The 21,610-nt window shown below is 43.2% G+C and overlaps 1 protein-coding gene across 3 annotated transcripts in view; it reads right to left on the bottom strand.

The window, feature by feature from the left end:
• Window positions 1-5,148: 5,148 nt before the first annotated feature.
• Window positions 5,149-21,610, bottom strand: part of LOC311244518 (calcium/calmodulin-dependent protein kinase type 1D-like) — a 48,103-nt gene continuing 31,641 nt past the window's right edge. For all 3 annotated transcript variants that reach the window (XM_084334065.1, XM_084334067.1, XM_084334066.1), the window contains 5 exons: window positions 21,349-21,427; window positions 15,545-15,632; window positions 12,263-12,702; window positions 9,492-9,591; window positions 5,149-6,959 (listed from right to left, as the gene is read on the bottom strand). In XM_084334065.1, coding sequence (XP_084190191.1) covers window positions 9,534-9,591; window positions 12,263-12,702; window positions 15,545-15,632; window positions 21,349-21,427 — 665 coding nt within the window. In that variant the 3' untranslated portion in view covers window positions 5,149-6,959; window positions 9,492-9,533. The remainder of the gene's footprint in view (window positions 6,960-9,491; window positions 9,592-12,262; window positions 12,703-15,544; window positions 15,633-21,348; window positions 21,428-21,610) is intronic.

Below are 21,610 nucleotides of genomic sequence, written 5' to 3' on the forward strand. Positions count from 1 at the left end.
ACCATCTCTGATCTGGACAGACCATCTCTGATCTGGGGAGACCATCTCTGATCTGGACAGACCATCTCTGATCTGGAGAGACCATCTCTGATCTGGAGAGACCGTCTCTGATCTGGGGAGACCATCTCTGATCTGGAGAGACCGTCTCTGATCTGGGGAGACCGTCTCTGATCTGGACTCACTGGCGCTTCTGAGCCTGTTCTCAGTCAGAGTCAGGATACAAACCCTAGGCTCTGTTTCCATACTTACACCACAGTACCTACAGTACCTACTACTTTCACTGTCTACAACAGCTCTACACTGTAATCATATATAGTAATCATACTAATCACAACTACCTACCTACCTCATATTATAGTCTATACCAATATAACTCTGTATGATAGTGTAGCCGGTGTGATCTTGTCTGCGTTGTGTTTTAGTCGATTCGACCCCTGTTAAGGGATCGCCCTGAGTGGGAGTTGAACCCCGGACGCCCGCGTCACGGGCGGCATCACAGACCACTAAGCAAGAAGTGAATTCACTGCTTGCTTCCGGGTCTGGATGCCTCTGTGGAGTGAGTTTACTTGCAGTACCGCTTACCATCCACAGCCACGTCACTACTTGTACCCGTGACTGTGGATATACTGCGGTACCTCCGTTACAATAGCATGTACAATATTGCTGTATATATCATACACAGTGCTGTCAGGCGATTACAAATGTGTAATTAATTAATCTAATTAATCGCATTTTAATCGCATAACCATTTTAGGCCTGATATTCTATATTCTGTGTCCGGATGGCAGAATTCAGTACTGTATCTACAAAACCTTCTGTTTAATCATCTTCCATTTATTCATTTGCTTAGATTTTTCAGGTCTGGTCAATTTGAGCATGGTGTTATTCACAGTCAAAGATAAACAATTTTTTATTGATATTCTCATTTGGTTCATTACAATTGACTCGAGCCTAGTAACAGACACAGTATTTCTGACACTGGGAATACATTCCCTGAGGTCCATAGATGTCCCTATAATCAGATACCAAGAACATGCAAATGGATCCTTATTAAAAAAAAAAATCTGTAAATGTGTATTCTACGTTCTTATGGAATGAATGAGATAAAAATAAAATAAAAAAGTCAAATAATTTATTTTTATTTTTTTGTAATAAATGTTTAGTTAATTTTCATACTGCGATATTTTGCTGTGTAATTAATTAATCTAATTAATGCGATAAACTGACAGCCCTTTATATATTATGTTTTACCGCATATATATATATATATATATATATATATATATATGAATATATCTGCATATAATCCTTCTATATACCTACTTATACATCTGCATATAACCCATATAACTCTGTATGATAGCATGTACAATAATGCTGTATATACCATATATATATTTATTCTTACTATATACCGGTATATATATATATATATATATCCACATCTGTCTGTACATACCTGCATATAATCCTTGTTACATACCCGTAGATACTATATCTGTACATATCCCTTACCTACTCTTACTAGTTACGCTGCTAGTAGCCACTAGTATGACTTCATTTCAATGAATCAACATAGAAATTCAACTTGTGTCTTCTGTCGTGTGGTAGTGAAAGGGTTAACACTTTGTCGTGTGGTAGTGAAAGCGTTAACCCTTTGTCGTGTGGTAGTGAAAGCGTTAACCCTTTGTCGTGTGGTAGTGAAAGCGTTAACCCTTTGTCGTGTGGTAGTGAAAGGGTCAAGGGCTAGTTTTATGAACATAGGCCTCGATCCATCGGACGCACGTCTGTACAAGCTCTTGTTGACGTAATATCCATTACTTAAAAAAAAAAAAAAAACGTGTGACAAATTTACCGCTCAGTGTTTTGTGTTTTGTACAGGCTGTCCAGAAACGAATACCAGTCAACAAACAAGCACTATAATCCAGACAGTGAGACGTTCCTCTCATTCCGCTGTCATGTACTTCCTTCCGTTCATCCTCTCATTTGGTATCTCTGGCCTTGGGATCCACCTTTCCCCCAGTCAGGCTCCTCCTGTCCGCAGTGCAGACTATCCTGCAACCGACGGCCGGCGAGTCACCCCACTGTGTGATCATCACGTAATGAAGGAAGTCGTTATGTGCGAAGAAGCAGAGGGGGGCGGCGAGGGGTTCCTCTCTCTGCGCCGCTGTGGGCGATATGGGTTATGGGTGCGTGTGTGTGGCCACTGGGGGAAAGTGTGAGAATGTTCAGGGGACCTTTGCCCCACATCTGCTGGGTTCCGTGCCACACGTTGGCCTGAAAGGGCCGCCTGTCTGTCTCTCCCTATGTGGTGCGTGGGTGCGTCCCCCGGGCCGGGTCAGCGCTGTGCGGTCGTGGTTTGGGGGTATTTGGAGCAGGGGGGTGTATAACAGAGCCGGAGACGCCCCCGGGGCTATGAAGGCCCCTTTGAGAGCAAGGGGCAAAGGTGCACTCAGATCAGAGGCGCTGCTACTTTTAAAGGAGCGCAGGGCGTGTGACGTGTGTGTGTGTGTGTGTGTGTGTGTGTGTGTGTGTGTGTGTGTGTGTGTGTGTGTGTGTGTGTGTGTGACGTCACTGACGTGAGACAAACAAGGACACCGTCTGTGTGTCGTCGATGATGTGAAGCAGTCTTAAGCAGAGTGTTGTTCCCGTGAGCAGCCACTAGGGGCAGAGTGGCCAACCGTGAGTGAGTGTAAGAGGTGAATGAATGAATGAATGAAAACTTTATTTAACAGATTGCAAAATGGGTACAATACAGTACGGCTCAATACATACAATTGTTAAGGGGATGCAGACCTGAGAAAGACGTTTGTCTTGTTTCCATCAGGGTCCCCCATGTGCAAGAGGCGCTACCAACCTCTGAGCATTGCTCAGCTTAATATTCAATTTAGTTGTATGGATTAAAATCCAAAACATTAAAGGGGAACTATTTTACTATTTCTTTCACTATTTGGGCACTTTTACACAATTCCTGTGAGTCTATGGAACACCTCTGTAATATATATATATTTTTTTATTCATTGTTTTGTATTTCTAATCAAGTCCTCAAAAACAGCATTTTTCTACCTCAAGATCTCGAGCCGTTTTGAGCCTGGGCTCCTAAACCACTGTGTGCAGCTCATTCTGCACGTCTCCATTATCATGCAGCTGAGTCTCTCTGACATCACAAATCGCGCACATTTTCAAATGACTCAGTTCAGTGAGGGTGAATATTGTGAGAGGAGAATTGGAAGAATGCGCCAATATGAGAATTTTGAGACATAGATCATATTAATATAAGTTCACATAGCTAGGAAACAATGCTAAACACTCAAAAAGGCCATTTATAAGATAGTTCCCCTTTAAGATATGGGCTGGTTCAACATCTTTCAAAGTGATCTCGCTTACTGCAGGCTTGCTTCTTGATATACCTTGCAGGTACTACAGTAAGTGCCTCATATATATATATATATATATATATATATATATATATATATATATATATATATATATATATATATATATATACATGTTTACCATTAGTGATGTCAGTAGAGATGGGGCCCACTGGCTCTTCAATATAAGATCCATTATGAAGGTTCACCCGATTTAAACCCGGCGTAATAAGGATGTGCTTTAAGGCAGCTAGATATATCTTGATCCTATTGGTCTAAGTACTTTCATTGGCTAATCGGATCCCGGCGGTGATTAGCTGAGCTCAGAGACGTGTGTCACTGGTCCCACTAAGGACTTGAGAGGAATCAAGCTGATGCCAGTTAGGTTACATAATCAAATAAAACCAAATACATACTGTAACATGCTTTTATCCAAAGGGCCTCGCAGTACTGCCCTACATATATATACACACACCTTATATATATATATATATACCTTATATATATTTATATTTACTGCATATATATATCCATATCTGTGTGGATATACCTGCGTATCCTTTCTATACACCTGCATATAACCCATATAACCCTATATGATAGCATGTACAACAATGCTGTATATACCATATATATATATTTATATGTATTTATTTATTCTTACCATATATATACTTATCCACATCTGACTGTACATACCTGCATATAAAAAATGTACATACCTGTAGATACTATATCTGTACATATCCCTTACCTTACTAGTTACGCTGCTGGCCAGTACGACTTGTTACTACCATAGTGTCTTTATACCTGTATCACTGTACACAGGTATAAAAAGTACTACAACTCTGTACATACATCTGATTAGCACTATTTACTCAGTAGTACTAATTTATATATTCTATACCCAGTTTAATCACCTGTACATTGTATATTACTGTTGCACTTTACTGTTACATTTGGACTCTGGTTAGATACCAAACTTCCTTTCATTGTACTGTACTTGTACTGCATGATGACAATACATTTTAATCTAATCTACTCTAATCTCGTGTTGTAGACCAGTGGTTCCCAAAGTCGGGGTCGCGAACCAAAGGTGGGCCGCGAGATTGAGAAGCCACGGGAGGGCCGCGAGATGATTTAAAATAAAAAATAAAAGAAATCAATTTATTATTTTTTTGTCAGGCCACTGAACTTAGAAGCAGGCCAGGACAGTGTTTCTAGTTGTATTCTAAAATTCTATTATATTGTATTCTAAAATGTGACTATATGGTTTTATATTAACTTAATAAATAAACAAAAACGAAAAATCTACTTATTTCAATGAACATTTCAAACTAAATAACAGATTATGAAACGCTGAAAACAACCGAAGCAACAATAGTATTTTAATGAGGCTATTATTATTATCATTATTATTTTGCAACAAGTTAGCCCTCTCATAAATAGCACATATAAATGAATAACTAACTTGAACTAACTTAATAGGATTGAAGTGATATTTGGCTTAAAAAATCGGTCGCCTGGCAAAAATAAATAATAATAAAAGCCTGACGATGTGCATTGGGCTCTCTGACGCCTTATTTTCTGGGTCCCGGCCTGAAAAGTTTGGGAACCCCAATGTAGACTACCACTCTACCACATTGAGCCAGATATGACCAGGGGGATGTTTCTCCTGGGAGAGAAAGACAAGCCGAACACAAATAGACAGGTGCGTACTGTACACAAGCTTTATTGATGACCACAGAGAGAGTCCCCCCATCACGACACATAGACTAAGATGAAGGTCTGTAAAACACACACAAAGCTCCACTGAGCTTGAGACAGAGAACAGAACGAAAGATCAGCGCGTACTACTAGGGGTGTAAAGGTACACGTATCCGTACCGAACCGAACGGCTATAGTGTGTACCGGACGAATACAACGGTATGTTAACCACTAACGACCGCCCATAATTATTATTATTTTTTATTTTCTTTACAAGTCGATTATTAATTTCAATATAGAATATTCGTCGACAGCCCTACAAGTACAATTAGATACTGCACACTACACTACATCACCCCTGAGTGGAACATGGAAAGCCAAACCTTCCCCCACTGTACCGAAAACCCGTACCGAACCTTGACTTCAAAACCGAGGTACGTACCGTACCGTGGTTTTTGTGTACCGGTACACCCCTGGCGCGTACAGAATTCACCACCTACACGGAGGAACAATCTCAACACAGAACTACTGAAACCACAGCATCTCTTAAGCAGATACACAGATATATTATGGTATGTACAGGTAGATTCTCACACGGACTGGAAACAGGCGAGAGAGAGCTTTCTGTTGGCAATAATTCGGAGACGGCTACACGGAACTTGACGTTTGTTAAGTGCATACAGTACAGTTTACAAACTAAAAACTCAGTTAAGAAAAAGTAGGGAATATGTTACAAAAGTAGAATGAGACAAAGGAAACACTGAGAGGGTTTTAATTAACTCACATACGACAAGGCATTCTCAATAGACCATATTCACACAGTGGCCATTTTGTTCTTATGTCATGCTCAGGTTGGGATACCTTGAACAATTTTGCTCTTATGTCATGATCAGGCTGGGATTCCTTGAAGAAGAAAAATGCGCTTATATCATGATCATCAGGTTGGGATTCCTTGAAAACGTTTGCTCTTATATCATGCTCGGGTTGGGATTCATTGAGAGAGAGATTGTCATGCTCAGGTTGGGATTCTTTGAAACTATTTGATGCTCTCATGTCATGCTCAGGTTGAGATCCCCCAAAATATTTCCCCAAGGGGATCAATAAAGGAATAACTTATTCCTTGAAAAACATTGCTCTTATGTCATGATCAGGTTGGGATTCCTTAAAAAAATTTGAATCCCAACCTGAGCATGACAAAAGAGCAAAGCGGCCTGCTGTGTGAATACGGTCAACAGGACAAACATGCAGTCGTGCCATGAAGCTATTGCACTGAAAAGACACGGAACTACAATAACATGTTGTTTCACCAACGCTGAACAGCAAAAAAAAATTAAATCATAGCATTCCATGTCGCACTTTAAAACGTAAGCTTCTTTGACGACATTTATAATAAACGGTTACATAGTCCGGATGCAAATGCGCACGGGCCCTGATCTCGTCTTATAATCACACAGAGTTTATAATACAATCTTTAAAATACAGACAGACCTTAGCGACTGTTTCACCGCTCGGGGGGGGAATGTGGACGTGAAGCCAGATAATAACATCCTCTTCTACGCTGAAACAGACCTGAGTACCTTGTGGAGCTGATGTAAGAAACATTCTTACCATTTGAAATATTGTACTTCGCCTCTGTTTCAGTGTCGAGCGCGTGACTGTGGGGAGTGTGGTTTGTGGTGTTGCGTGCTTCTTTGTGGCACGCCTGTGCTCAGGGGGGAAGAATTATAGGCACTCTTTATTAAAAACATTCACTCAGGATTCTGGAACCCACGGGCCACCTGGGCCGTCCCGGGAACCAGAACTCTCGCCAATCTCAGTGCCGGGATCTCGCCGGCAACGGCAAGCAGCTGCGTGGTGAATCGACAGGCTGCGACTGACCTGCAGAGGACAGAGACACACGCGTCAAGAGACCCCAGGACAGCGCCTTGGACGACTGCAGGAAAAATCTGTGCTTATTTTATGCCAATTTTGTCTTTTTTTACTGCTGTGAAGCACTTTGAGCTGCAATTCTTGTATGAAAGGTGCTATACAAATAAAATAATTATTAATTATTATTATTATTATTATTATTATTATTATTATTATTATTATTATTATTATTATTATTATTATTATTATTATTATTATTATTATTATTATTATTATTATTCAGAGACGCTGACGGTGAGCTAAGTAAAACACTGTCACCGTCTGGCAAAAACTACGTCAAGCTGCAAGGTCAGATTTATTCATGTAGCACATGAAAAAAAAAAACTGAGGTCGACCAAAGTGCTGCACGATACAAAGTACAAAAGTACTGTAAATACAATACTAATAGTAATACAACACATGGTGCACAATTTACACAAACAGAAATACTGCAAACTAACTAATTTGTATAAAATACAAATACAACAGTAAGCCAGTGAGAAGAGGTGAGTCTTTAACACTTTGAGTGCCACTCACGGCTAATCTCGTGTTTACGATAGTTACGTTGAAAGCCATTCACGAGATTTCTCGGAATCTTTTTATTTTATTTTTTTTAGCGATCTGAAATCATATTGCATCACGCAAGCCTACCCTAGCCTACCCAAGGGCCGGCGATCAGATGTGAAAAAAGCGCCCCCCTATCATCTCCCAGATGACATCAGGGATTTTGGAATGGACTCAATGAAAATGGATGGGGGAAAAAAAATATTCCAGTCCACATTTTCCAGTCCACTGATGCAGCCGGGGTTACCAGAGTTCATTCTGGATCCTCTGAGCGCCGCGGATCATGAGTTCTACTGTATACACGTTAGATCTATACACTTATCGATTTTTTCGAATGGTGATCAGGAATTGGAATATACCAGTTGGATACCATCTGATGTCAGGTAAGGAATCTATGTTATCAGTGTTAGGATAATCAGACTCGTTTTGATGAAGATATAAGCTTTTTTCTGATATGTGCTCCAGCGGTTTCACTGTAAAATCCATGAGGAAATGAAAACGGCTATTATCAGCGCGCGCCTCGAATGTGCGTGCGTGCACGTATAGTATTGATCATCTAGCGTTTATTTGAAAACGATTCATAAATAGGCCGACAAATATCAACGTTCTGGAATATTCCAGTAAAAGGCGATTATCACAGAATGGGCTGTTTTTTACCTCAAAACGGGTGCTTTTCAAAATACTCTCAAACGGAAATGAAGCGATAAAAAACCAATCTGCCTTGACAGCACTGACTGGAAAATGATTCTTTGATAAGCGACGGGCAGATTAGACACATAGCCATAATTTAAAACATAGATTAGGCGATATTAACGTTAACATTGGCGCCGATGGTGGCATTCAAGCACTAAGTCGTGCACTCCCTGGTGGCACTGAAAGTGTTAACAAAGACACATATTTTAACAAAGAAATACCACTTACAGTACCTTTAATAACATCAACATTATGGCTTTGTTACAGGTAATACTGAAATAAATATTATTTTAAACTTTTACAAGCTATATGGACCATATTCACACTGTGGCACATTTGCTCTTATGAACAGGGTGGAAAGGGATCCCAACCCTGAGTATGACATAAGCTTTATACCCGTATCACTGTACATAATAATACTACACTGTACTAGGGCTGTCCCCGACTAAGGATTTGGATGGTCGACTAGGATTGGCCAAAAGTTGCCGCTAGTCGACTATTGGGCTGTGGGGGTGCCTAATGTCTGAAGGAGTCGACTGAAGGCTTCTTGTCCTCTGCAAAAGCATGCAATTGGTCCACTGATGGATACATCTTGATATTTGTCTAGTCTAGTGTGTTCATTAGATGGGTGAAATCCTCTTTCAGTGCCTCTGTGCCTGTTTTCGTAGGCAGTTAGCCTCTGGTATGCGTGCCATTAGCGTTAGCCGCGCTTCTAGGCCTCTTTTCTTTTGAAAAAAATTATACAAAAAAATAAATAAAAAAAATATATTTTTTTTTTATTATATTCGACTAAGAGGTTGGCCAGTCGGCTACGGCTCCTTTCGACTGATTAGTCGACTAATCAATTAATAGGGGTCAGCCCTACACTGTACATACTACATGTGATTAGCACTATGGATGCCAAACATCTTTTCATTGTGTAGATCTTTTAGTCTTTGTGAAAGACTCGCCTCTTCTCACTGGCCTTTAAATCAGGTTGAGCCGTACATCCGTGCTTCTATTTTCACTGTGCATTTTATATTGTATTTGTATCTCAGTGATGGCTGTTGTAATGTGGAGCTATTATTTTAACACGTAGACCACTTATTCTAACAACAAAACAGCACCTTTATAGATTAAATAGGGAAAACCTTTTTTCGTCTTCGTGAAAAGTTAGCCTACTGACAGCACCGTGACCTTTGACCTTTGCCAGCCCGGTGATATTTAACTCGACCTTGTACTGTAGCAGCCGAACGTATTACCCACCAAGCGAAACGTATGTCCTCTCCGTCTCGGCCCCGTGAGACCTCACATCACCGAACACACTCCAGTCTGCAGCACCTTCCTGCTGTGGCTTTTGCCAAACCTGGAAATAAAGCAGATTAATAAAGAGGTCAGATCAGGGATCAGAAGGCGGCTGAGTGGCGCAGTGGGCAAGGCGCTCGCCACTAACGCAGGACGTTGTGGACAGCGACTCCTACGGGTCGGTTGGGCGACGCCGGTGTGGCGGAAACAGGAAGTATCGGGGGCAGCGTGAGCCTCCCACGCGTTACTCCTCGCCAACTGAGAGTTCGAGCTTCTGCGGTGAAAAGATGCGACAGGCTGCCTCCTCGTGTACCGGAGGGGACGCCTAAATATTAAAGGCAACCAACTTGTGTCTAGCCACGCCCAACTTGCGTCTAGCCACGCCCCTGCGGCGACGCGGCAGCTCCGCTCTGCCGCGGAGCGTAGCGGCAGAGCGGCGGCAGCATTATGTAGCAGTAATCCCCCCTTTTTTACCATCGACAACTAGCTCAACTGGCAGCGCTGCCTTGCTGTGGATCCTGTGGAACTTGGTGACAAGTTCGATTCCCTTCAATTTATTTTTTTTTTTAAACGTGCATTCTTTCGCCGGTTAAGTTTAGGCATGTTAACTTTAAGCATTGTTTCGGAGTTGGTTAAGGTTAGAAGGATTAAGTTTAGGCGCTGTTAAGGAGCTGGTTAAGGTTAGAGTTTGTCTTAGAGAATGGCAATAGACAGCCTATTTCCGCGCTGCAGCTCTCTCGCGCTACCGCGGTCACATGGGCGTAGTGGCCAATCAGAGAAACGCTAAACACAAGTTGGTTGCCGAAAATATTCACGCGGGGGGGACACGTGATGCAAGGCTTCTATCCTTACTACAGCCGACCAGTGGGAGGCATAGTCTGGCAACGTTCAAGACAGGGGAGGGGAGAATTGGAATCACGAAATTGGGATGGGAGAAAAATAGAAAAATAAGGAGAAAAAGTGGATAAAAAAAAATATCAGGGATCAGAGTGTGCACAGACACATCACCAGTGCTTAGACCTCTACGCAACCCAGCCGCTCCAGTGCTTAGACCTCTACGCTACCCAGCCGCTCCAGTGCTTAGACCTCTACGCTACCCAGCCGCTCCAGTGCTTAGACCTCTACACTACCCAGCCTCTCCAGTACTTAGACATCTACACTACCCAGCCGCTCCAGTGCTTAGACCTCTACGCTACCCAGCCGCTCTTAGTGCTTAGACCTCTACACTACCCAGCCGCTCCAGTGCTTAGACCTCTACGCTACACAGCCACTCCAGTGCTTAGACCTCTACACTACCCAGCCGCCCCAGTGCTTAGACCTCTACACTACCTAGCCGCTCTTAGTGCTTAGACCTCTACACTATCCAGCCGCTCTTAGTGCTTAGACCTCTACGCTACCCAGCCGCCCCAGTGCTTAGACCTCTACGCTACCCAGCCGCTCTTAGTGCTTAGACCTCTACGCAACCCAGCCGCTCTTAGTGCTTAGACCTCTACGCAACCCAGCCTCTAGTGCTTAGACCTCTACGCAACCCAGCCGCTCTTAGTGCTTAGACCTCTACGCAACCCAGCCGCTCTTAGTGCTTAGACCTCTACGCTACCCAGCCGCTCTTAGTGCTTAGACCTCTACGCTACCCAGCCGCCCCAGTGCTTAGACCTCTACGCTACCCAGCCGCTCTTAGTGCTTAGACCTCTACGCTACCCAGCCACTCTTAGTGCTTAGACCTCTACGCAACCCAGCCGCTCTTAGTGCTTAGACCTCTACGCTACCCAGCCGCTCTTAGTGCTTAGACCTCTACGCAACCCAGCCGCTCTTAGTGCTTAGACCTCTACGCTACCCAGCCGCTCTTAGTGCTTAGACCTCTACGCTACACAGCCGCTCCAGTGCTTAGACCTCTACGCTACACAGCCGCTCCAGTGCTTAGACCTCTACGCTACACAGCCGCTCTTAGTGCTTAGACCTCTACACTACCCAGCCGCGTAGAGCGTTTATTTGAAAATGATTCATAAAAAGGCAGACGAATATCAACGTTGTGGAATATTCTAGTAAAAGACGATTTTCATAGAATGGTCCAGAATGGGCTGTTTTTTATCTCAAAACGGTGCTTTTCTAAATGATCTGAAACGGAAATGACGCGATAAAAAACCAATCTGCCTTGACAGCACTGACTGGAAAATAGTCTTTGATAATGCGATGGGCAGATTAGACACATAGCCATAATTTAAAACATAGATTAGGCGATATTAAGGTTAACATTGGCGCCGATGGTGGCATTCAGGGGGTAAAAAGGAAAACCCGGCGTGGCACTCAAAGTGTTAATAGAGACCCGGTTTGTAATTGAATACCGGTCACTATTAGAGGAATTACGGTAGGTTAATTACCTGAAATTATTCCGTTTTTTTGGGGGGGGGGGGGGGGAACCCTGCATATATCGGTATATCGGTTGATATCGGTATCGGAAACTAAGAGTTGGACAATATCGGTATCGGTAAAAAAAAGCCAATATCGAGCATCCCTAGTATCGTATATGTATTTCTTGCTCTATGCTCTTATCTGTGAAGCACGTCGGTACTTCAGTCACAACTGTTTGTAAATGTGCTATACAAATAAACTTGATTGATTGATTGATTGATTGATTGATTGATTGATACCCAGCCGCTCCACACACTCCAGACAGACCCGATGGACCCCCCCCCCCCCCCCCCCCCCGCGAGGCACGAGTCACGACGACGTACCCGTTCAGGTTGGCGGGCTCCGAGTGGTAGGCATGCTTGCCCTGCTCCAGGGTGATGGTGGCCGGGTGGTGCTGCTGCTCGGGCTGGCTGTGGACGGTCTTCAGCGACGGGTGGTGGTGGTGGTGCTGGCTCTTGGCGCCGGCGTCCTCCGGGCTCTGGGAAGACGACGGGGACACACGGTTCGTCGTCCCCCCCCCCGGCACGCCGTTGTTCCCATTGACCTCCTCCTCCTCCTCCGTCTCCGCCTGCGAGCCGCCGGGGTCCAGCCGCTGCTGCTTCTGCTCTCCGGCGGCGGGAGAGGAGGAGGACGCGTCGTCCACGACCTGCTGGGTGTCCGCCGGGGGGACGGCGTCGCTCTGCCGCCGGACCGCGAGCTCGGAGGAGTGGGCCAGCTGCAGCTTCCTCATGTGGTGGATGACGACCGCGGCGTTGAAGGCTCGCTGTGAAACACACACACACACACACACACACACACACACACACACACACACACACACACACACGTGTCTCGTCTGGTGAATGGTGCATTTATATATAACCGCTTTTATCCAGGTCGCTTTACAATTTTGGTAGGGCTGTACTGAATGCTTCGAAGCTTCGATCATAATGTTGACATTCGAATTCTAAATCGACATTCGAATTTTGAATTTTTTATAAAAAAAAATATATATTATAGCCTATATATATATATATATCTTTTTTTTTTATCTTTTTTTTTTTGTGTCTATTCAATCTGTTTAAACCAATGGGGGTTTTCTTCACAGTTGCAGTTAAAGATTAGGCTACACTAATATTATAATATTATACTATAAGACGTCACCATCACTTTCATACCAACCGTGCCCTTATTGGATTATTTATGTTGACGAAACTATAAAGTGAGTTATATATAAAGAAAGTTGATTTAATAAGAGAAAAAGACATTATTGATTAAAGACATGATTAATCACTTTATTCAAATTGAGGATTCAGTTAAAAAAAAATATATATATATATATATTTATTTTTTTTTGTACTTTTTTTTTATAGACATTCGAAGCTTCGTTCGAATACTTCAATCGAAGCTTCGAATGTAAAAAAAATGACATTCGGTACAGCCCTACAGTTTGGGGGGCGACGGTGGCTCAGGAGGTAGAGCAGCCGTCTGGGAATCCGGAGGTTCCCGGGGCAGCGTGTGTCGATGTGTCCTTGAGCAAGACCCCCTAATTGCTCCCGATGAGCAGGTTGGCACCTTGCATGGTCGCCTCCGCCCCCTCGGTGTGTGAATGTGGGAGTGAACGGGTCAAATGTGAGGAACAAATTGTAAAGCGATTTGAATAAAAGCTGTTATATAAATGCAGCCATTTACCATTTACAAGTTCTGTACGACAGGTCAGCAGGAAGGGCACAACTCTTTCAGCTGAGTAACAATGTCCATCAAACAGTGTTGAAACTTGAGTGCTGCAGACTGCAGTGTTGAGTGCACAGTAGTAGAGACATATTAGTATATTAGGAAGAGTGCATGATAGTAAAAGACGGTAAGAAGGTTAGTGTTTTATTTGAAAAAAAAAAAATCTTTATTTCAGATAATGATTGAAGTGTGTTTTTAGTCGTCGGCGAAAGATTGGACGGTTTTCGGATGTTCTAACTGTGGCAGGAAGTTCATTCCACCATTTTACCCGTTCACTCTCACATTCACACACCGACGGCGTAGGCGACCATGCAAGGTGCCAACCTGCTCATAGGGAGCAGTTAGGGGTTAAGTGTCTTGCTCAAGGACACTTCGACACGCTACCCGGGAGGAGCGGAAATTGAACCTGGGGAACCTCCGGGTTACCAGACGACTGCTCTACCTCCCGAGCCACTGTCGCCCTGAAGTTGGAGGTTCTCCCTTCTCTTGGTATGTTTAAATGTATGATTTCAGACCATTGTGTGTGACCTGTCACTGTTTTAGCAGATATTTTTTTGTATTATTTTAAAAACATAATTATTATTATTTAATTATTACTCTTTTGTGTTTCATTTTCTGTGAATATAGCTTTTTATTATGTACCGTTTACATTTGTACAATCGTTGTTTCCGTAAACGAGGGACACCTCAAAAGCTTACGATTTTAAATAAAGGTTGAAATTAAATACATTTAAAAAGATTTCAAACCATTATTTCAACTCGTGAGACACCGAGGTTACCCTCATTTACAGCGAGGACGAGCTTACAAAACAAGACACGGTTTATCAGCAAATTCATACATAATAACTGTATGAATAGCACAATAAATAAGAATAAACAATAAAAGGTCAGCTAAGATAGTTACAAGTCGACACACAGTGGGTCGGAGATCATACTTTGTAAATGCAGCAGGAAGAACCTTCCGCTTCAGAGTCAGTTGGAGGACAGTTTTTCCTAGTTCAGAGCAAACTGGAACCAACCAGTCATCATTTGAACACGTAGAATAAGTTCCAAGATTCCACTCCAACAGTGTTGTGATGTAAGGGGGACGTTTACCAATAAGGGCTTTAAAAACAAACAAATACCAATGATAACCAGAGAAGGCCATCCAACCTTTTTATAAAGGACACAGTGGTGGATATCATATCTGTCACCAGTAATAAATCTGAGGGCAGAATGATAAGAGCGAGTCACGGGGGGGGGGGGAGGAGGGAGACGGGCGGAGGAAACCATAGAGACGGCCGAGCATTATTGGAACGTCTTTTCCTTTCATTTCCGCCATTTTAATTCCTTTATTTGCACACAAATTTGTTCCTCACATTTGCAAGGTGCCAACCTGCTCATCGGGAGCAGTGAGATGTTAAGTGTCTCGCTCAAGGATAACCAGACGACTGCTCTACCTACCGAGCCACTGTCGCCCCTGTATTTAACTGAAAGTATACAGTACAGGATGTGGGGAGGGAGTCTGGGATATATATATATATGTGTAGATATAGAGATTTGATGAGCTCTGGAGTTTTTTTTTTGTTCGTCTTTTAATTTATGCTGCTGTCAAATCAAATCTGATGGACTGTAATTATTGTGCATAGACTGTTATGTTCGGGAGTCCTGGTGACGACGACCATTACATTTGTTTTGATCTTGAGTTGTCATCCTTGACAGTAAAAGCCCTTCATCACAGCCATCCGATGGCCTTGATTACGCAACACTGTCTATTTAATGGTCCTTAATCAAGAAGGATTCAGGTAAGAACCTGATTAATAATCTGTCATAGACCAGAGGCCCTACTACATGAGATCACTACGTCTCCGAGCCAAGGAAACGTCCATGTGCGTCTGTCAGATGAGGACTTACCTTCCATTTGGACTTGGCAAAGTTCTTCTGCATCTGAACGCTGACCGAATGATAGATGTCCTGGCTCCGCGCCGTCTTACCGATGATCCTTAAGGGAACAGAACATTCGCGTTAAGGAGGATTTATCACCCAGTACATTCAGAGTCCTTTCTCGAGTGACGTACATCATAAATGTCGCTTCCGTTTGTGTAACAGTAGGAATCTGTTGGTGTAATAGTAATGTTCCTTATTGGCCCGTTACAAAATGTGCCAGCGGGCCAACGACTGTGGGTATATGGAGAACTAACGGCAGCAGAACTTCGAGAACGACTATATGTCTGACCACTAAAGTGTGTGTGAATAAAAGAAAATCAAGAAAATTGAGGATTGATAGAACTGTACCCAACAGCAGACCTCCCAAACACCAACCACCGGCCCACATGAGCAGCAGACAGCCGCGCACGTATTCCCGGTGCACGGACATCGACGGCAGAACAAGCCACAACGCAGCAAAAAAAAACCCGGAAGGCACATCAAGCCCCCGCAACCCCATGGCAGCGTCCCCTAACCCTCCACTGAGAAGTATCGTGTATATTAGGGCTGACCCCTATTAATCGATTAGTCGACGAATCGGTCGAAAGGGGCCGTAGTCGACTGGCCACTAGTAGTCGACTTAGTCGAATATATTAAAAAAAAAAAAGTATACTTTTTTTTTTTTTTTATCATTCTTTCCAAAAGAAAAGAGGCCTAGAAGCGTGGCTAACGCTAATGGCACGCATACCAGAGGCTAACTGCCTACGAAAACAGGCACAGAGGCACTGAAAGAGGATTTCACCCATCTAATGAACACACTAGAAGACTAGACAAATATCAAGATGTATCCATCAGTGGACCAATTGCATGCTTTTTCAGAGGACAAGAAGCCTTCAGTCGACTCCTTCAGACATTAAGCACCCCCCACAGCCCAAATGGAATGATACAAAAAGAAAATTAAAATATTATATATATATTTTTTTTTAAGTCGACCAATAGTCAACTAACGGCAAATTTTGGCCAATCCTAGTCGACCATCCAAATCCTTAGTCGGGGACAGCCCTAGTGTATATGTATTCCCACTCTTCAGCCTCCCTAAGTGTGTACTCCATCTATCCCTAAACACCTCTAGACTGCCATTACCCTGCACCAACCGCCCCTCTGTTATGCTGTGCTGCCATACCTGCCTTTTGAATATCTCCAACTGCAATTCATGAATAAATTGTGCTCTAAAAATGTACCCTTTTCGCAGAAGAATAATCATATTTACAAAAGTAAGGTTGTATTCCTTTAAATAACCCAACAATACAGTCTGTATATCAATATAACAACTGATATTGCAATTTGATAACCAGTTTTGCACACCATTCCAAAAACAGACTACATAAGGACAGTACCAAAAAAGGTGGCACATCTTCTGTCTCTTCCACACAACATCTACACTCATCTGTCCGTTCCATGCCTCAGATCCATAACATCCTCCTTGTTGCCAAAATTCTGTACAGTATTTTCAGCTGGAAGGCTCGCATATAGGTGTCTATAGTTATTTCATATACTGTATATTATTGTATATCAAATGCCAAGGAAGTGGTACTTCAACAAGTTCTTCCCATTTTTGCTGTATCTTATACGGCCGATGAAATATACCCTTGGTCTTTAGATAAAAACGGTAGATCTCTTTATTTATTTTCATCTTTTTGGACCATTTATTAATATAGTAATATAGGGTCTGCAATATAGGGTCTGCAAACCATTAGTTTATTAAATACCTTGATGCTTTTTTTCCCCATTTCCCTGGCAGGGATGCGAGCAGTTGATTGTAGCTCTGTATTGAAACAACCTTTCCAAACACTTTGGTAATTTGTTCATATGCCAAATAAGTCATAAGTCAAATCTTTTCTGATCATAGTTTAAAAAATATTCGCCAGGACTAGGTAAGGACATAAATAAATATACAAACTGTGATGTTAGCAGATAATTGATTAAAATATTTTTACCATATATGGTTAAGTAGTTGCCTCGCCATGGCTGTAGTAGGCCTATCTTATCTAGGTTTGATAGTCTCCTTTGGAAATGTATTGCTGAGAGTTCTGTCAGATTGGTTGGAATATGGATTCCCAGAGAATCCACGTCCCCATTAGTTCATTTTATTGGCAGCCTACAGGGCAGTGTAAAAGCAGTGTTTTTTAAGGACCCAATCCGCAATATAGTGCACTTGTCATAATTTGGATTCAAACCAGACAAATTGGCAAAAAGATCCAAATATTGTGTAAGGTTTTTTAAGGAGTCTAGACATGGAGAGATGGGGAAGCATGCGTCATCCGCATACATAGATACTTTTGCTCCTAGAGTCCATGGATATCCAATCCTTCTATTTCACCATTTAATCTTACCTTAATTGCTAACATTTCTACAGCAATTATGAATAAATATGGTGATAGGGGACACCCCTGTTTCACACCCCTTGATAACTTAAAAAAACAGGACAATTATTTATTATTTATGATTCGGCATTTAGTATTATTGTACATAACCTTTACCCATTTCATTAACAAGGGCCCAAAGTAATAAAAAAAAATCCAGACATTTATAAACAAAATCCAGTCTTACCCTATCAAATGCTTTTTCAAAGTCTGCAACAAATATCATCCCTGGTTTCTTTGCAGTCATAATATTCTATCATTTCTAGTATCTGTCTTATGTTATCCCCAATAAAGCGTCCCTGAATGAACCCTGTTGATTGTTGTGTATGATATTGGATATAACATTTTAAATTCTAAACGCAATACATTTAGCTAATATCTTTGTATCGTAACAGGAGTCTCCAGTTCTTTAAGAAACTGGGGTCTTTATAGTGACCACCCAATTCTTGTTTCAACAGTAAGGAAAGAAGACCTTCTTGTTGTGTATCTGACAATTTTTTTTTCATAAGCATAATTAAAACATGCAAGTATTGGTTCTTTTTATCACATCATAAAATATTTGGTACACTTCAATGGGTATACCGTCTAGGCCTGGTGTTTTCCCAGTTTTGAAAGAATTAATTACTGTTAGCAGCTCCTCCTCTGTAATTAGGCCTTCACAGGAGTTACGTTGTCTAGAAGAAGACAATTTATATAGTCTTTTGGAAAAAAGTTTTAAAACTGTTTTTCTTCAAGATTAACTGGTGGTGACTGAAAGGAATATATTAGTTCAAAATATTTTGTCCTTTCTTCAAGGACTTTGTCACGAGTGTCCAACACTATCCCCTCAGGGGTTATATGTTTTTGTATATTCTTCTTATGGGTATTTTGATGCTGAAGCTTCAAAAAGAAATGTCTACGTAAATTTTTCTCCGTTTTCCATCCATTGTGCTTTATTTTTTAAATATAATATTAGTTGATCTTTCTTCAATCAATTCTTCTAGTTCTTTTAGTTTTTCTTCTAGCTTACTTTACTTTTACTCTTAACCCTTTCACTGCCACACTACCGAACGGTTAACCCTTTCACTGCGACAATACACAAAAGATTAACCCTTTCACTGCCACACAACAGCCGGTTAACCCTTTCACTGCCACATGACAGAAGGTTAACCCTTTACTATTACACTACCGACGATGATAGTAAAGGGTTAACCTTCTGTCGTGTGGCAGTGAAAGGGTTAAGGCCCTCCCATAGTCGAGCGGACCGTACGCTCGAGTGGACTCTGCGGAGGTCCGCGGGGACTCTTTGAGCTTTCATAGTCGAGTGGACCTCCGCGTACCAATTTCCTACATGTCTCGCGCCAGTTTACAAAATTTTTCCCACGTTGTTTAGATTTCTGTCATGTCGTCGTCATCCGATGTCAAAATAAAGAGACTATGTTATCTCCGTTTCCAATATTTTGAAATAAAACTGGCAGTTTTACACACTTCATTTAGAAAAGCCATTCAAACTTCTCAAGTTTGTTCAGATGATGAAAAAAGACATGGTCCAAATGTATATGAATTGGAATGGATGACGATTAGGGATAGTAAAACTAAATTTAGCGTCATCTACCTGCCAACGTTTTACCGGACCAATCCTACCCATTTAATCATGATCCTGCCCTACTCTCACTTGGCACGGAGCGAGTGTTCAGAGTAAAATGCAGATCGGTGTCACATTAAATGCAGGTCGATGTCAACCAAAATGCAGAGCAGTGTTTTGTGTGACACCAAGTGAGCGGAGCAGACGTCCGCGCATTAGAAAATTGGAGCTTCACACTTTGAGTCCGCGCGGACCTCCGCGTACGGTCCGCTCGACTATGGGAGGGCCTTTACTCAATAGTATAGTATAGATTCAGATTAAAATGATGTATTGCCTATATATTGTAACGAATAATATAACAGATAGGGCACACAGACCCTCATCTGCACCTTTGTTTACACTGTTTATTCTTCTCATATTTTTATATTTAAATGACATTTTATTGCCTATATTTATGTCTTTCTACTATTACCCTGCCCATACCTGTACCCCCCCCCCCCCCCCATCCCCCATGCTGCTACGACGCCTGAATTTCCCAAATCAATAAAGGAATATCTTACCTTATCTTAATAACTATTGCTAAAAATCTGGCTGACCCAGATTCTGCTAGAATGGAACCAACACAAAACAAAGAGAGCTCTGATTAGTCACCGACGATGTTTCCAACCCCCCGAAGAATGGTAATCAGGACAACATTTAACCCTTTCACTGCCACACGACAGAAGGTTAACCCTTTACTACCGTCGGTAGTGTGATAGTAAAGGGTTAACCTTCTGTCGTGTGGCAGTGGAAGGGTTAACCTTCTGTGTATTGTCGCAGTGAAAGGGTTAACCTTATGTAGTGTGGCAGTGAAAGGGTTAACAATAGAGGTAATGAAGCGGAGATGAGAGCAGGTTGATTGATGACTCACGCCGGCTGGACTGACCCACCATGCAGGGGTGTCTGAGCGCCTGCTCGGTGGTGTAGCTGGACTGACTCACCATGCAGGGGTGTCTGAGCGCCTGCTCGGTGGTGTAGCTGGACTGACTCACCAGGGGTGTCTGAGCGCCTGCTCGGTGGTGTAGCTGGACTGACTCACCATGCAGGGGTGTCTGAGCGCCTGCTCGGTGGTGTAGCTGGACTGACTCACCAGGGGTGTCTGAGCGCCTGCTCGGTGGTGTAGGACTGACTCACCAGGGGTGTCTGAGCGCCTGCTCGGTGGTGTAGGACTGACTCACCAGGGGTGTCTGAGCTGCCTGCTCGGTGGTGTAGGACTGACTCACCAGGGGTGTCTGAGCGCCTGCTCGGTGGTGTAGGACTGACTCACCAGGGGTGTCTGAGCTCCTGCTCGGTGGTGTAGCTGGACTGACTCACCAGGGGTGTCTGAGCGCCTGCTCGGTGGTGTAGCTGGACTGACTCACCAGGGGTGTCTGAGCGCCTGCTCGGTGGTGTAGGACTGACTCACCAGGGGTGTCTGAGCGCCTGCTCGGTGGTGTAGGACTGACTCACCAGGGTGTCTGAGCGCCTGCTCGGTGGTGTAGCTGACTGACTCACCAGGGGTGTCTGAGCGCCTGCTCGGTGGTGTAGCTGGACTGACTCACCAGGGGTGTCTGAGCGCCTGCTCGGTGGTGTAGGACTGACTCACCAGGGGTGTCTGAGCGCCTGCTCGGTGGTGTAGGACGGACTCACCAGGGGTGTCTGAGCGCCTGCTCGGTGGTGTAGCTGGACTGACTCACCAGGGGTGTCTGAGCGCCTGCTCGGTGGTGTAGGACTGACTCACCAGGGTGTCTGAGCGCCTGCTCGGTGGTGTAGCTGGACTGACTCACCAGGGGTGTCTGAGCGCCTGCTCGGTGGTGTAGCGCATGGTGGGGTTCTTCTGCATCATGTTGCGGATGAAGTCCTTGGCTGCGCACACCGGGGGAAAACATGCAAAACACACAAGAGGTCATCAAATAGTGTTTCTTCTTCTGTATGATGTGCCAGCAGCACTGAATTATGGGCTGGCCTGGCCACCACTGTCGTCCAGAGCAGCTGAACCAAACAGAGAGAGAGGCAGCCTCTGTATGTGTGCCAGCAGCACTGAATTGT

Source organism: Notolepis coatsorum (genome assembly GCF_963971535.1).
Source record: "Notolepis coatsorum genome assembly, chromosome: 17".
In the NCBI taxonomy this organism is placed as follows: Eukaryota; Metazoa; Chordata; class Actinopteri; order Aulopiformes; family Paralepididae; genus Notolepis; species Notolepis coatsorum.